This window comes from Chanodichthys erythropterus, chromosome 18 (assembly GCF_024489055.1).
Source record: "Chanodichthys erythropterus isolate Z2021 chromosome 18, ASM2448905v1, whole genome shotgun sequence".
In the NCBI taxonomy this organism is placed as follows: Eukaryota; Metazoa; Chordata; class Actinopteri; order Cypriniformes; family Xenocyprididae; genus Chanodichthys; species Chanodichthys erythropterus.
This window is the reverse complement of record NC_090238.1, coordinates 10,551,378-10,566,604: the sequence shown is the minus strand read 5'-3', so window position 1 is coordinate 10,566,604 and position 15,227 is coordinate 10,551,378. Positions and strand designations below refer to the sequence as shown.

Genomic DNA, 15,227 nt, shown 5'->3' with positions numbered 1-15,227 from the left:
CACACATAAACACACATTTCTCTATCATGGGGAGGACTTTCCATTGACTTCTATTGTTGAGCGAATTAAATTTTCTGTCCCCTAAACAATTTTGCATTTTCAGATATTTCTTAAAGGTGCACTCAAAAATATTTGGTGTATGTTTCGCTACCAAATAAGACAGTCGCCTTGGACTTATACTGATACCAAATTGCAATATCATGCAAAAGTGAATTATTCAATATTTATTTACTGTCGTCATTGTACATTAACATCCTATACTCAATCACTCATGATTAATTATTCCATGAGCTCAAGATTCAAAATAATGGGAGGTTACCAAAATAAACTGAGTAGTATTCATCTGGTCATGTGATCTCAACATGGACACCCCCATGAGGGGATCGACTCCATGGCTGTGTCTGAAAACTTAGGCAGCTAACTTGTTGCCTTGCTGCCTTTTCAAGCAATGACTTTGTAGGCAGTAGAAACTGATTTCGGACAACCTTCTGAGACAGCGTAATGGTTAAATTATCTACCATTGGGTAATGTAAGAAAAACCTGACCCACATAATCACATAAACATTTGTCAAGGCAGTCTGTTGTCACAAATTACCTGGTGGCCATCTCTTTTTCTTTATTGGTAGACTGGCAGCTATCTCTATGGGAAGACATTGTAGTGGAGAGGAAGTAGAGATAGTGATTTTTGAAGTATTGATCTAACAGTGGCAATACAACCTGGGACAAAAAGAAAAAGAGGCTTGAATAGAGAATAAAACGGCAGTCATCAGCTGAAGAAATGTTCATTTCAGATTTTTGTAGTTAGGCTTTGAAGTGAAGATTTTTAGTGCACATTAATGAGATTGATGGTTGTGGAGGTCAGGGAACAGCTGATTGTTGTTATTGATCTTCACGTGGGAAAGAAAGCCTTCTTAACTTGCAGGCTGCATATTGTCTCAGAACAGGGACGCATACTATCACACAAAGCAAAGCATGACATCTAACCAATTACGAGATCAGCAGTGACATGACCCACAGAGAAGTCTGTATGGACAAACAACACAAAAGCCATTATTATCTGTAAATACACAAATTCACTATGAGCACTGTGGTTCAACTGAAAAAAAAAGGAAAAAAAAAACATGTAAATGTTCATCCCATAGCTTTGAACAAGCTGAGATATTTGCTTCAACTATCCCTTTAATGCTTGTTTGGTGTGATGAGCAGGGCGGGCGAGAGCCGTGAGGGAACGGCGCGAGGCCGGTGACGCGAGTGATAATGAGCGTCACCTGCGAGGCGTGCCAGCCTCGAGTCTCTCACGGAGGAGCTCCGGAGGCATAAAAGGAGGAGCGACTACAGTGAAGGACGAGAGAGGACCAGGCCTGGACTTTATGTTATGTTTTATTATGTTTGTGTGGCCGGCAGACGTCCGCGAGGGTCTGCCGGCATTACTTTCGTTTTGTTCTTTGTTTATTTTGAGATTAAAGTTTACGTTGAATGTTCGCCGGTTCCCGCTTCCTTCTTCCCACATTTACGAACTACGTTACATTGGTGCCGAAACCCGGGAGGAAGGAGGGACATGCTGTAGGAGAGCCCTCGCTGCTGAGGGGGATCGCGGTGCTGCGGAGTTCGGGCAGCGCGGAAGTGAAGACCGCGAGAGGCTGCCTGAGGCGGTGGTACTGGAGCCTAGTGAAAGGTGGGACGGAGACCCAGATGCTGTGCTCCTGGGACGAGGTGGGGTGGCTGCCGTCCAGGAGGGAGCGGAGGAGTCGCCGCCATCCGCCGTGGGCCGGAGCCTGCTGCCGTCCGCCATGAAAGGGAGGAGCAGGGGACGGGGGACTCGCTGCCGGCTGCCCTCAGCCGGAGGAGCCATCGCCGGCCGCCAGGAGGCGGTCGAGGTTCGGGCCGTCCACCACGCATCCAGTGCCATCGCATGTGGCACCGCGAGGAAGAGCCTCTCGGCAGGCTGAGGACCGAGCGGCAGTGTGTCGGGGAACCGGACCAAGAATTTTTTTTTTCTCTCTTTCTTTTTCCTCTCTCCCCTCTCTCGTCCTGTCGCTCCCCTTGCTTCCGTCTCCTTTCTCTCGTCTCGTCTGTCCTTACCCCCAGGTGCTGCGGCCGCCGAGACAGGCCCCGGGGGGGGAGTAAGCGCAGTCGCGGGAGTACGCCCCGGCCTGCGAGGGGCGTTGGGGGTATGTGACGAGCAGGGTGGGCGAGAGCCATGAGGGAACGGCGCGAGGCTCGAGTCTCTCACGGAGGAGGCATAAAAGGAGGAGCGACTACAGTGAAGGACGAGAGAGGACCAGGCCTGGACTTTATGTTATGTTTTATTATGTTTGTGTGTATGTTGAATGTTCGCCGGTTCCCGCCTCCTTCTTCCCACATTTACGAACTACGTTACATTTGGTTATTTAAATAAGTCTGTCATCCTGACTGAGCAGCTATGCTGTGATGGATTCTCATGGATTTCCGTGTAAAGTTCTGTTCCAAATGTCTGAGCTGCATTAAAGATGTCTGACCTTAATGAAGAAATTAATTTGTTGTTCATGGGGAACTCTCTCAGTCCTGTCAATCTGCCCTCGAGCTTGAGCAACCTCTGCAAAACACAACACAACACATAAATTAAATAAGCAGATTTCAATGCAAGGTTTTCACATGCTTCAGACAAGCCACAGCAAATGAGATCATATAGCTAAAATTAACTGAAATTCTGATAATTATAAGGAACACTTCACCCAATAATATTTCATCCACCAAAAATCTCAGTAGTAGCTCTCAAATCTATTTTGCAATAGTTTTTTTTAGTATAATAGTACTTATTATTATTTTAAATTAGCTTTTATTTGTATATTTTCTGTTTAATTTTAGTGATATTGTTATGTACTCTTGTCATTTTTATTAATTTGTTTTTAATGTTTCTATTTAGCTTTAATTTCTATTTATTTAATTTCTATTTCTTCAGGAGACTGGACTACTGTTATAGTGATTATTTTTTTTTTTTTAGCTTGACAGCCTCTGTCCACATCCAGTGCTGGGTAGGTTACAGATGTAGTCAGTCAGTGATTCCAAATTGCATGACAAAAATTTTATTTAGTAACCTAATTAAATTACACATTTAAGGTAATATAATTTGACTACTTTTTGTACTACTTTTAGATTACTTTTGAATTTACTAATTTTAACATTGATTTGAATAGGATAATCTGTACCATAATGATTTAAAAATACAAAGGAAAATAAAATATATGCCATCCTTTGTTATCAACAAACATGTACAGTAGTACATTAAATATAACATTACGTCAGAGTTTCCCAAACTGTTTCATGATGGAACTACAGGGGGTTTGTGAGTTTAATCAAGTTATTAATTAAACAAAAAAAAAATTCAAAAAAATATTTTTTAAATAAAAACAATCAAAATTAACACTTACTAAAAAATATGAAATATTTTATATTAACTGTAATTTTAACAATTAACTGACATCAGAGAACCATGAACTTAAAAGGTGCTGTATGTATTTTTTAATGTACTAAAGCATAAAAATACCACAATATGTTTGCAGATATTTAGGAAACATGCTAAATTCACATACACAAAAAGGCAATGCTACAGTTATTTCACTTTGAAATGTGCGTTCCATGTTGGAATGTCTGTTTTTGTCTGTGTGATCCTGCCCACTGCCCATTTACCCAATAGTATTTTGAAAATCAATGAATTATGAATAATTTACTGCAGTTGTGAAAATAATGTAATCATGTAATCAATAAAAAAGTAACTATAGTCTGATTACCAGTATTTTAAAATGTAGTATAATCTAATTACATGTATTTAAGTTTTGGAATCTGATTATGAAATCAAAATTACATGTAATTAGTTACTACCCAGCACTGTACACAGTGAACAGTGAAAATTCTGTCATCATCCTCATTGCCTTTACAAACCCATATCACTTTCTTTTGTGAAATATATAAAGAGCTGTGTGAAAACTGCTTTTGCATTTCACAAAAGAAAGTGATATGGGTTTGGAAAGGCATGAGGATGATGAATTTTCAGATTTACTGAAAACTATCATTTTAACACCCCTTCAGATTAGTGAGGCCTTGCAGTTAATAGGCAGATATATAAGAAGACAGATGTGCAAATAAGTAAATGGAGAGAAGTGGAGTGGAAGAACAAGGGAATGTGAGTGTCTGTGTCTGACCCAGCTCTAGTAGCTGCTCCTGGGCTAGCTCAGTAAGACAGAGGGCTTGCTGGAGCAAGCCGTAAGCGAAGCGGCTCGCAATCGCTGGGGAATCAGCATCTGCCACCTTTTTGTTCCTGTGCAGTGAGAATCCAGTCAGTGAAAATGAAATGGACACTTCAAAGGCATCATGCTCATTCTTGTTTTCAGTAGCAGGAAAGCATCCTCACCTCTTCACTGAGTACCCATTGATTTGGAAGAACTTGAGAACATCTTGAGCTTTGTCTCTGACTCGGCTCTTGTCTTTAACACTCAGAGCATCATAAGGTACAAGCAGAGGGTGATTGCCCCCTCCTGGACAAAAACATAATTCAGAATTAACAGCCACAATGGATTTTAGTCCTGCTAATTAGGCTTTGAGACAATTGTCATTGTTAAGAGTTATATAAATACAATGCATTTTAATTAATTAAACTGCTGACAGTTATTAAATTAATTCCTACACTTAGCTTATAAGGGCACTGCCTTAGTAATTAGTGCATATTATTATAGAACTTTCTGAAATATATGACTGATTTGTCATTCTGGGACAAATATTTGTGTATAATGACTGCTAAACAGTTTATTTAAACTTACACTCTACTAGTTTCATGTTTCCATGTTACTCCATGGTCTTCTTTCATAATAAAGCAATATTAATAATGTGCAGTTGATTATTTAATGTGTAAAACTTTAATTGTATTATATTTAATATTGTGTAATAAGCAGGGTAGTGTCAATCAACTGGTCATTGTAGCAAAATAAACCATTACAGGGTGCCCCTGGTGATTATTTTGCAATTGGCTCACTTTAAATTACTCTTTACTTAGTAAGCAGTACAATATTGAAGAATATGAATACAAACATTAATATCAAAGGTTAAGTATTTGCTTACATTAAAGGTGCCCTAGATTCAAAAATTTAATTTACCTCGGCATAGTTAAATAACAAGAGTTCAGTACATGGAAGACATACAGTGAGTCTCAAACTCCATTGTTTCCTCCTTCTTATATAAATCTCATTTGTTTAAAAGACCTCCGAAGAACAGGCGAATCTCAACATAACACCGACTGTTACGCAACAGTCAGGGTGTATGCCCCCAATATTTGCATATGCCAGCCCATGATCAAGCCATTAGCCAGTATTAACGTCTGGAGCTGCACAGCTGAATCAACAGACTAGGTAAGCAAGCAAGGACAATAGCAAAAAATGGCAGATGGAGCAATAATATCTGACATGATTCATGATAACATGATATTTTTAGTGATATTTGTAAATTGTCTTTCTAAATGTTTCGTTAGCATGCTGCTAATGTACTGTTAAATGTGGTTAAAGTTACCATCGTTTCTTACTGTATTCACAGAGACAAGAGTCGTCGCTATTTTCATTTTTAAACACTTACAGTCTGTATAATGCATAAACACAACTTCATTCTTTATAAATCTCTCTCAAACAGGGTAGCATTAGCCGTTAGCCACGGAGCATAGCCTCAAACTCATTCAGAATCAATGTAAACATCAAATTAAACACTGTACTTACGCGAATAGACATGCTGCATGACGCATACTTTGTAAAGATCCATTTTGAGGGTTATATTAGCTGTTTGAACTTTTTTTATGTTGTTTAAGGCAAGCGCGAGCTCTTGGGGCATGGAGCACGAGAATTAAAGGGCCACACACCCTGAATCGGCTCATTTCTAATTATGCCCCAAAATAGGCAGTTAAAAAAATGAATTAAAAAAAATCTATGAGGTATTTTGAGCTGAAACTTCACAGACACATTCAGGGGACACCTTAGACTTATATTACATCTTTTAAAAAAAAGTTCTAGTGCACCTTTAAGTAAATAAAGTCTTACTTTGAGGTGTCCAGGGGTTGAGGACAAAGTTCTAGGGCACCTTTAAATATCTTTCATTGCCTACATTACCATTCAAAAGTTTAGGGTCTTTAAGATTTTTAGAAAATATTTTTGAGTCTCTTCTGCTCACCAAGGAAGTATTTATTAGATCAAAATACAGTAAAAACAGTAATTTTGTTAATCTTCAGTGTCACATGATCCTTCAGAAATCATTCTAATATGCTGATTTGATGCTAATTGCATAAATTGTTTTTTACGATACTTTGATGAATAGGAAGTTTTTATTTGAAAGTCTTTTCTGTCACTTTTGATCAATGTAATGCCTCTATGCTAAATAAAAGTATTCATTTCTTCTTTTTTTAAAAAAAATACAGTAGTGTATATATACCTGTACAGTGTACATGCATTCCTCTTCAACCCAGTATTGCCATTTCACAGTGTCTTGTCTCACAGTAAGACACAGGTGGCTGCAGAAACCCTAATTTAATTTACTGTATCATCTCTCACAGCAGTCCATCTGTAACACAAACCTTTACTCTCTAGTTCCTGCAGTTTCCTGGCTGCCCAGATGTGATGATAATTCTCAGCCAAACGCTCTGCCATGGCCTTCAACAGCAGATTGAAAGTGCAGTTATTTTAATCCTGTTAATGTACAGAGCCGGCTGGCAGTATATATATATATGAGGCAATTTCTAAAATGACTTCTAAAATATGCTCTAAAATATGTTAATAAATAACTAATATTTTAAAAAATATCTAACAGCTATTTTAACAATACAAGTTACTCAAATAAAAGCAGTAATCAATGGTTAATAATGTAATCCCCTCTTTGGCCTCTGTTGAACTGATTTATATTGTGTGGAATTCATTGAAGCTGCTTACATACTGATCCCAGGTCAGACTGACACTGCTGGTGTCCACAGGCTTTGGACTGAACGTGGAGGCTCCCTCAAAAGACAGCTATTTAAAGGACAAAACAAAAAATAAATTCAAATTTGTAATACAAAACAGCTTTTAATAAGTGATGGGTGGGTGTGTGTGTGTGTGTGTGTGGGGGGGGGGGGGGGATCTGGTGGGGTTGTGAGTGGGTGTTGGCTGGTGTACAATATAGCACTACTGAAATTCCAAAATGTTATAATAAAAGTATTAACATTATTATTATTACTATTGGCAAAATTGTTATTATTGTCATTATTATTTTTTATTATTTGGTTACACTTTATTTTAAGGTGATTGTACTTATAAGTACAGAGTAATATTAATTTACTACATGTACGTTTGCCACCTGATGTCACCTGTTGGAGTTTGGGTTCATCACACTTGACATTTGATATTCAACAATGTTTTGATCTGCCTGCATTGACACCCTTGTATGCGAACTGAACTGAGCTGGATGATGACAGTTTGCTCCAGTGCTGATATAGATAAATTAACTAAATTAATAACTATTGATTTTTTACTACAGAATGAATCAATACTGAACTTACTTAGGCTGGACAATGACACAATTTTCTTTAAGAGCTGCTGTGCAGCCAAAATGTATACAAGTTATCAATGTAAAGCTGCTTTGACACAATCTGCATTGTAAAAAGTGCTATATAAATAAAGGTGACTTGAGTTGACTTACTATAGAGTTAATGGTTAGGGTTAGTGTTTGGGGTTACATGTTATTTTACAGTATGTGTACTTACAGTGTAGTTACCTTAGAAAGTACAGGTTACTACATGGGTTAATATGGATAGGTTATGGGTTAGTACCTAGTTATAACCCAGTTATTGTAATTGCTATAATAAGTTGTTACGTTCCATGTATGTTTTTGTATTTTGCTCTTGTTTTTCCCTCCCTCTCTTTTTTTTTTGTTATCTATCTGTCGAGTTTTAGGCTGACGTCCCAACCAGCGTTCTGCCAATCTGCGGGTGGCTGATCATTTAAAAGGCTTTGGCGGCATTCCACCTGCAGTGAGCGTTTGGGCTCGGGCCTCACTCATGCTTGTCGAGCCAGAGCCAGCCATCCTTTGTGTCTGCGAACTGTTTATTTAGTCTGTGGGTTATTGAGACAGCACCAGGTTGTTTGTTTCTGTGTAATAGTTAAGCTGACGGAGTTAGAGAGTGATACTAGTTTCTCGTGTTAAATGTTTGAGTCCATTTGAATTCTGGCGTGAAGTCATTATCTGTCAACTGAGGGGTTGACAAATAATGAACCCTTCTGCTGCAGACGAGTTTCTCGTGTTAAATGTTTGAACCCATTCGAATTCTGGCGTGAAGTCATTATCTGTCAACCGAGGGGTTGACCGATAATGAAACCTTTTGCTGTGGACAGCTCAGAGATAACATCAACCTCCCTGACCATTGTTAATTCCGTATAGTGCGTGACGGCTCGATTTGGAAGCTAGCAATTAATGTTAGTTATAATGTGGGTGTTCGCCTCCCTTGTATTTTTGTTTATTTAGTTAGTGGAGTTTAGTTAAGGTGCCGCACCAAAGTTTTCGGTTTCGTTACTACATTTTATTTTTGGTAGTTAGTTTAGGGGTGTGTACGCTAGTTAGTGGGTTTTGTTTTGATTATTTTTTTCTTTGGCGACATCCTCGTTTTTTTCTTACTTTCGTTGAGTTTATGTCTTACTTGTGTTGTCTTATTTTTACCGTGTTAATAAATGTCAGATATTAATTGCATCCCTTGTTGCTTGGTTTGTTCCTCCCCACACCGCAACAGCTGCATCTCATTTAAATGTTGCGGTCATTCCACTTAACAACTTTAAGCATGTAACATAAGTACATATGTACATGTGGAACAGGACTGTAAAATAAAGTGCTACCATGTTTGGTTTAGGGTTAGTTACTATTAATTATGCATAATTTACTGTTATTACTACAGTAAGTACATATAGTAATGTATAACTACATCACCTTAAAATAATAATTATTTTAATAATTCTTCCAAACACTCTCCATTACCTTGCCAGATTGTGAGATCCTCCTAGCTGGGTTGTGAAAGCTTTGTGACTCCCCCTCATTGGTCCTCTCAATGGTCCAGCCCAAGAACAGCATGCATTTCACAGTCTCTTTAATGACCCCTCGATAACCTTCTTTATCCTAAAATACAGAGCAACCTCAATGTGTGAAAATAAACTGCATGTTGCCTGTTTTAATTTCTTTGAAAAATACTGAATATCTGGTGTTGTTGTTTGTAAAGTGTGCATGGATTGTGTAAGAGGGAGTGTTAACTACCTTCTCAGATAGAGCTCTGTAAGGTTTTAGGAGTGGATGAACTTTAGCACTCTCAGAAAGCTGTTCTCCATGAACCCAACCGTTACCAAACTGGAAGACAACCATTAAACACAAATGGCTTTAATACAACAGATTTCCCAAGGTTTTCACTATATTAACTGTTATCATTAAGTAAATTCCTGTAATAAGTAAAGTATTAAACATATTACCTTGTCCAGTGACCATTTCTCATGTGTATGTTCTGCATATTTGTTTACCACAAACTCAAGCGTCTCTGGGATTGTCACACTATAAATGCATGAAAAAACTGGATTATTGTTTATCACGTCAAATAAAAACACTACACTTTTCAGAAAACAATAACGTGAACTTCTGAAATCAGTGCTTATGGTTGTAACGATCACTGTCTGCTCCTGTCACTCCCCGGACTACACTTCCCACAATTCTCCCTGAGAATTCAGTCACATGTTCACTCCACACCAATCACCTGTCGCCACATACAGCCATGCACACACTCCTCACTAATCACCACACCCAGCTGCAGCTTGTTACCTGGACTATAAAAGGACTCTCACTTACACCATCTAATCGCGAAGTCTTGTTTACCCTGTGTGACATTTCCGAGCGTTATATTCTGTCTGCCTGTTTGTTGTTACCGTTCCTGCCTGTATCTGTTTATTGTGTCACGATCACCAGTGAGAGTGCCCTATCAGCCATTAGAGGGCACTCCATCCCGGACTCTCATTTCTACCCATTGCATTCACTTCATTACCCATAACGCACTGCCGGACTCATTATCTCATGATCACTTCATTACACACACCTGTTTTGTATTATGTTATTAGTGTCTGTCTATTTATACTGAGTTGTTTCTGTCCTTGGTTGTGGTTTATTGTATTGTTACGTGCACCGTTTTGTATCTCTGGCTTTTTGTTTTTGTGGACTGATTTTCTGGATTTTGACCTCTTGCCTGCCTTTGGATTTACGTTTCTGGATTCCCCAATAAATACTTATGCTGCAACTGGATCTCAACATCTTGTTCTTGTGTGCCCGTGACAGAATAAACCACCACCAAGGGATCCAGCAGCATGAGTGTTCGGATTTGTCCTCCAGCCTCCATTGGAGAGCGAATGGCTCTGTTTCGGGCAGTATTGGCTCTGCGACAGGAGGGAGCAGAGGTAGGAGGTTTTGCCCAGTTTTTCTGGACAATGGCAAGAGGACTGCGTTATAATGATGCAGCGCAAAAGGAGATATTCAATGGATGCCTGGATGACCCTCTTCCTCAGTGTGAGTTGGAGGGGCTCCGGACCCTGGATTTTTGGGGTTTCGTTTTCTACCTCGAAGATCGGGGTCGGAGGACCTCACCTGATCTACCAACCAGTGAGTCCGATCCAGCCTGTGAGTTCGCTCCAGAGTCCACCGAGGAGATGGACACAGGTACATCGTCTATCTCACGTAAAAGGAGGAAGAGGAGGAGAAAGGCTCCAGCCAGTGAGTCCGCTCCAGCCAGTGAGTCCGCTCCAGCCAGTGAGTCCGCTCCAGCCAGTGAGTCCGCTCCAGCCAGTGAGTCCGCTCCAGCCAGTGAGTCCGCTCCAGAGCCCGCTCCAGCCAGTGAGTCCGCTCCAGAGCCCGCTCCAGCCAGTGAGTCCGCTCCAGAGCCCGCTCCAGCCAGTGAGTCCGCTCCAGAGCCCGCTCCAGCCAGTGAGTCCGCTCCAGAGCACGCTTCAGTCAGTGAGTCCGCTCCAGTCAGTGAGTCTACTACAGAGGCCGCTCCAGTCAGTGAGCCCGCTCCAGTTAGTGAGTCCACTCCAGAGCCCGTTCCAGTCAGTGAGTCCACTCTAGTCAGTGAGTCCACTCCAGAGCCCGCTCCAGTCAGTGAGTCCACTCCAGACCCCGCTCCAGTCAGTAAGTCCACTCCAGAGCCCGCTCCAGTTAGTGACTCCACTCCAGAGGCAGCTCCAGTCAGTGAGCCCGCTCCAGTTAGTGAGTCCACTCCAGAGCCCGTTCCAGTCAGTGAGTCCACTCTAGTCAGTGAGTCCACTCCAGAGCCCGCTCCAGTCAGTGAGTCCACTCCAGAGCCCGCTCCAGTCAGTGAGTCCACTCCAGAGCCCGCTCCAGTCAGTGAGTCCACTCCAGAGCCCGCTCCAGTCAGTGAGTCCACTCCAGAGTCCGCTCCAGTCAGTAAGTCCACTCCAGAGCCCGCTCCAGTCAGTGACTCCACTCCAGAGCCCGTTCCAGTCAGTGAGTCCACTCCAGAGCCCGTTCCAGTCAGTGAGTCCACTCCAGAGCCCGTTCCAGTCAGTGAGTCCACTCCAGAGCCCGCTCCAGTTAGTGAGTCCACTCCAGAGTCCGCTCCAGCCAGTGAGTCCGCTCCAGCCAGTGAGTCCGCTCCAGCCAGTGAGTCCGCTCCAGCCAGTGAGTCCGCTCCAGCCAGTGAGTCCGCTCCAGCCAGTGAGTCCGCTCCAGCCAGTGAGTCCGCTCCAGCCAGTGAGTCCGCTCCAGCCAGTGAGTCCGCTCCAGCCAGTGGGTCTACTACAGAGCCCGCTCCAGCCAGTGAGTCCGCTCCAGCCAGTGAGTCCGCTCCAGTACGGCATGCTCTCCCTATCAGTCCAGTGATGGCCAAGAGGGCTGTCCTCACGTTCTATGTTGTGGCGGTTTTGCGTGCCTGGAGGATGCTCTCAGAACAGCCCCAGCTCGAGCACGCTGCCGTCCCAGAGCAGCCCCAGTCCGAGCACGCTGCCGTCCCAGAGCAGCCCCAGCCCGAGCACGCTGCCGTCCCAGAGCAGCCCCAGCCCGAGCACGCTGCCGTCCCAGAGCAGCCCCAGCCCGAGCACGCTGCCGTCCCAGAGCAGCCCCAGCCCGAGCACGCTGCCGTCCCAGAGCAGCCCCAGCCCGAGCACGCTGCCGTCCCAGAGCAGCCCCAGCCCGAGCACGCTGCCGTCCCAGAGCAGCCCCAGCCCGAGCACGCTGCCGTCCCAGAGCAGCCCCAGCCCGAGCACGCTGCCGTCCCAGAGCAGCCCCAGCCCGAGCACGCTGCCGTCCCAGAGCAGCCCCAGCCCGAGCACGCTGCCGTCCCAGAGCAGCCCCAGCCCGAGCACGCTGCCGTCCCAGAGCAGCCCCAGCCTGAGCACGCTGCCGTCCCAGAGCAGCCCCAGCCTGAGCACGCTGCCGTCCCAGAGCAGCCCCAGCCTGAGCACGCTGCCGTCCCAGAGCAGCCCCAGCCTGAGCACGCTGCCGTCCCAGAGCAGCCCCAGCCTGAGCACGCTGCCGTCCCAGAGCAGCCCCAGTCTGAGCCCGCTGCCATCCCTGAGTCCTCCGCTCTCCCTGATACGGCCACGGAGACCGTTACCGAGCTGTCCGCTCCCCTTGATACGGCCACGGAGGCCGCGCCACCGAAGCGCCTTGCCCTGACGGCGCCACCGAAGCGCCTTGCCCTGCCGCCTGAGCAGCCCGAGCCTGGTACCATCACCGAGCTGTCCGCTCTCTCTGATGCGGTCACGGAGGCCGTCACCGAGCTGTCCACTCTCCCTGATATGGCCATGAAGCACCCTTGGCCTACTGCCCTGCCGCCGTCCAAGTCTTCTGCCCTGCCGCCACCGCCCAGATCTTCTGTCCTGCCGCCATCATCCAAGCCTTCTGCCCTGCCGCCGCCGCCCAGGCTTTCTGCCCTGCCGCCACTGCCCAGGCCGTCTGAACCGTTGGAACCAGCCTGGTCAGTTCCTCCGGCACCACCCTGGCAATCAGCCAGGATTCCAGACCCGCTGGAACCAGCCTGGTCAGTTCCTCCAGCGCCGCCTTGGCAACCAGCCAGGACTCCAGACCCCGGGGAACCCGCCTGGTCAGTTCTTCCAGCGCCGCCCTGGCATTCAGCCAGGACCCTGACTCTCTTGAGCCCCCCGTGGTTTGTTCCTCCGGCTCCCCCCTAGCCTTCGGTTGGGGGTTCTGGTCCTGGCCCACCATCCCTCCCCCTGATCCTCCACCTGTCCACCTCCCTCCTGGGTTTTTTGGTGTTTTTGTTTTTTTTTTTGGACTGGTGGAGCGTCTGGTAGCCGCTCCTTTGAGGGGGGGTAATGTCACGATCACCAGTGAGAGTGCCCTATCAGCCATTAGAGGGCACTCCATCCCGGACTCTCATTTCTACCCATTGCATTCACTTCATTACCCATAACGCACTGCCGGACTCATTATCTCATGATCACTTCATTACACACACCTGTTTTGTATTATGTTATTAGTGTCTGTCTATTTATACTGAGTTGTTTCTGTCCTTGGTTGTGGTTTATTGTATTGTTACGTGCACCGTTTTGTATCTCTGGCTTTTTGTTTTTGTGGACTGATTTTCTGGATTTTGACCTCTTGCCTGCCTTTGGATTTACGTTTCTGGATTCCCCAATAAATACTTATGCTGCAACTGGATCTCAACATCTTGTTCTTGTGTGCCCGTGACATATTGACCCATTGCTGCCTGTCCTGACCCTTGCCTTGTCTGCTGTCCTGTGAATGATATCTGTCTGTCCTTGATCTTCCGCCTGTACTCTGACTACGACTCTGCCTGTTCCTTGCTGTTCCTGTTTGCCCCTGATCGACCCAGCCTGTACGACTATGCTCACTTTGAATAAAAGCTTGCACATGGATCTCTGCCTGACTCCCCATTCATTACAATGGTCAATTAGATCCAGCTCAAACATGTTTATTTGCCCTGGTTTGGCATGTGTCATGGCCATTTAAAGGTGCCCTAGATTCAAAAACTGAATTTACCTTGGCATAGTTAAATAACAAGAGTTCAGTACATGGAAAAGACATACAGTGAGTCTCAAACTCCATTGTTTCCTCCTTCTTATATAAATCTCATTTGTTTAAAAGACCTCCGACGAACAGGCAAATCTCAACATAACACCGACTGTTACGTAACAGTCGGGATGTACGCCCCCAATATTTGCATATGCCAGCCCATGTTCCCAACATTATGAAAGGGATTACATGTCTGGATCTCTGCATAGCCGAATCATCAGACTAGGTAAGCAAGCAAGGACAATAGCAAAAAATGGCAGACAGAACAATAATAACTGACATGATTCATGATATATTTTTAGTGATATTTGTAAATTGTCTTTCTAAATGTTTCGTTAGCATGTTGCTAATGTACTGTTAAATGTGGTTAAAGTTACCATCGTTTCTTACTGTATTCACGGAGACAAGAGCTGTCGCATTTTCATTTTTAAACATTTGCAGTCTATATAATGCAAAAACACAACTTCATTCTTTATAAATCTCTCCAACAGTGTAGCATTAGCTGTTAGCCACGGAGCATACTATCAAACTCATTCATAACCAAATGTAAACATCCAAATAAACACTGTACTTACGCGATTAAACATGCTGCATGACGAACACTTTGTAAAGATCCATTTTGAGGGTTATATTAGCTGTTTGAACTTTTTTTATGTTGTTTAAGGCAAGCGCGAGCTCCGTGGGCAGGGAGCGTCAGCATTTAAAGGGCCACACACCCTGAATCAGCTCATTTATAATGATGCCCCAAAATAGGCAGTTAAAAAAATGAATTTAAAAAAATCTATGGGGTATTTTGGGCTGAAACTTCACAGACACATTCAGGGGACACCTTAGACTTATATTACATCTTTTTAAAAAAAGTTCTAGTGAACCTTTAAGTAAATAAAGTCTTACTTTGAGGTGTCCAGGGGTTGAGGACAAAACCGTCTCTCTGAATCCTTCACTAAGAGTCTCTCTCGTCCGCCGGTGCAGCTCAGATCAAGGTGGTCAGGAGGAATCGCCCCTGCAACTGCACTGAGACAACCGAGGGCCAGTTTGAATAGCTCTGCATCATAAGACTGTGGACAAGATTGAAAAATATTTTAATAGTAATAGTAAAATTTTAATAGTACAATTCAAATGAAATTTGAACTGTTTGATATTAGAACTGACAT

The 15,227-nt window shown here is 43.8% G+C and overlaps 1 protein-coding gene across 12 annotated transcripts in view; it reads right to left on the bottom strand.

Annotated features, from left to right (window-relative positions):
* Positions 1 to 15,227, bottom strand: part of ryr2b (ryanodine receptor 2b (cardiac)) — a 123,103-nt gene that overhangs the window by 72,566 nt on the left and 35,310 nt on the right. For all 12 annotated transcript variants that reach the window (XR_010892570.1, XR_010892573.1, XR_010892572.1 and 9 more), the window contains 10 exons: positions 14,968 to 15,131; positions 9,492 to 9,570; positions 9,283 to 9,372; positions 9,010 to 9,147; positions 6,939 to 7,016; positions 6,587 to 6,662; positions 4,391 to 4,514; positions 4,182 to 4,297; positions 2,499 to 2,575; positions 596 to 717 (listed from right to left, as the gene is read on the bottom strand). Coding sequence is in view for 6 of the 12 variants with exons in the window: in XM_067368492.1 (XP_067224593.1) it covers positions 596 to 717; positions 2,499 to 2,575; positions 4,182 to 4,297; positions 4,391 to 4,514; positions 6,587 to 6,662; positions 6,939 to 7,016; positions 9,010 to 9,147; positions 9,283 to 9,372; positions 9,492 to 9,570; positions 14,968 to 15,131 (1,064 nt within the window). In the remaining 6 variants the exon portion in view is untranslated. The remainder of the gene's footprint in view (positions 1 to 595; positions 718 to 2,498; positions 2,576 to 4,181; positions 4,298 to 4,390; positions 4,515 to 6,586; positions 6,663 to 6,938; positions 7,017 to 9,009; positions 9,148 to 9,282; positions 9,373 to 9,491; positions 9,571 to 14,967; positions 15,132 to 15,227) is intronic.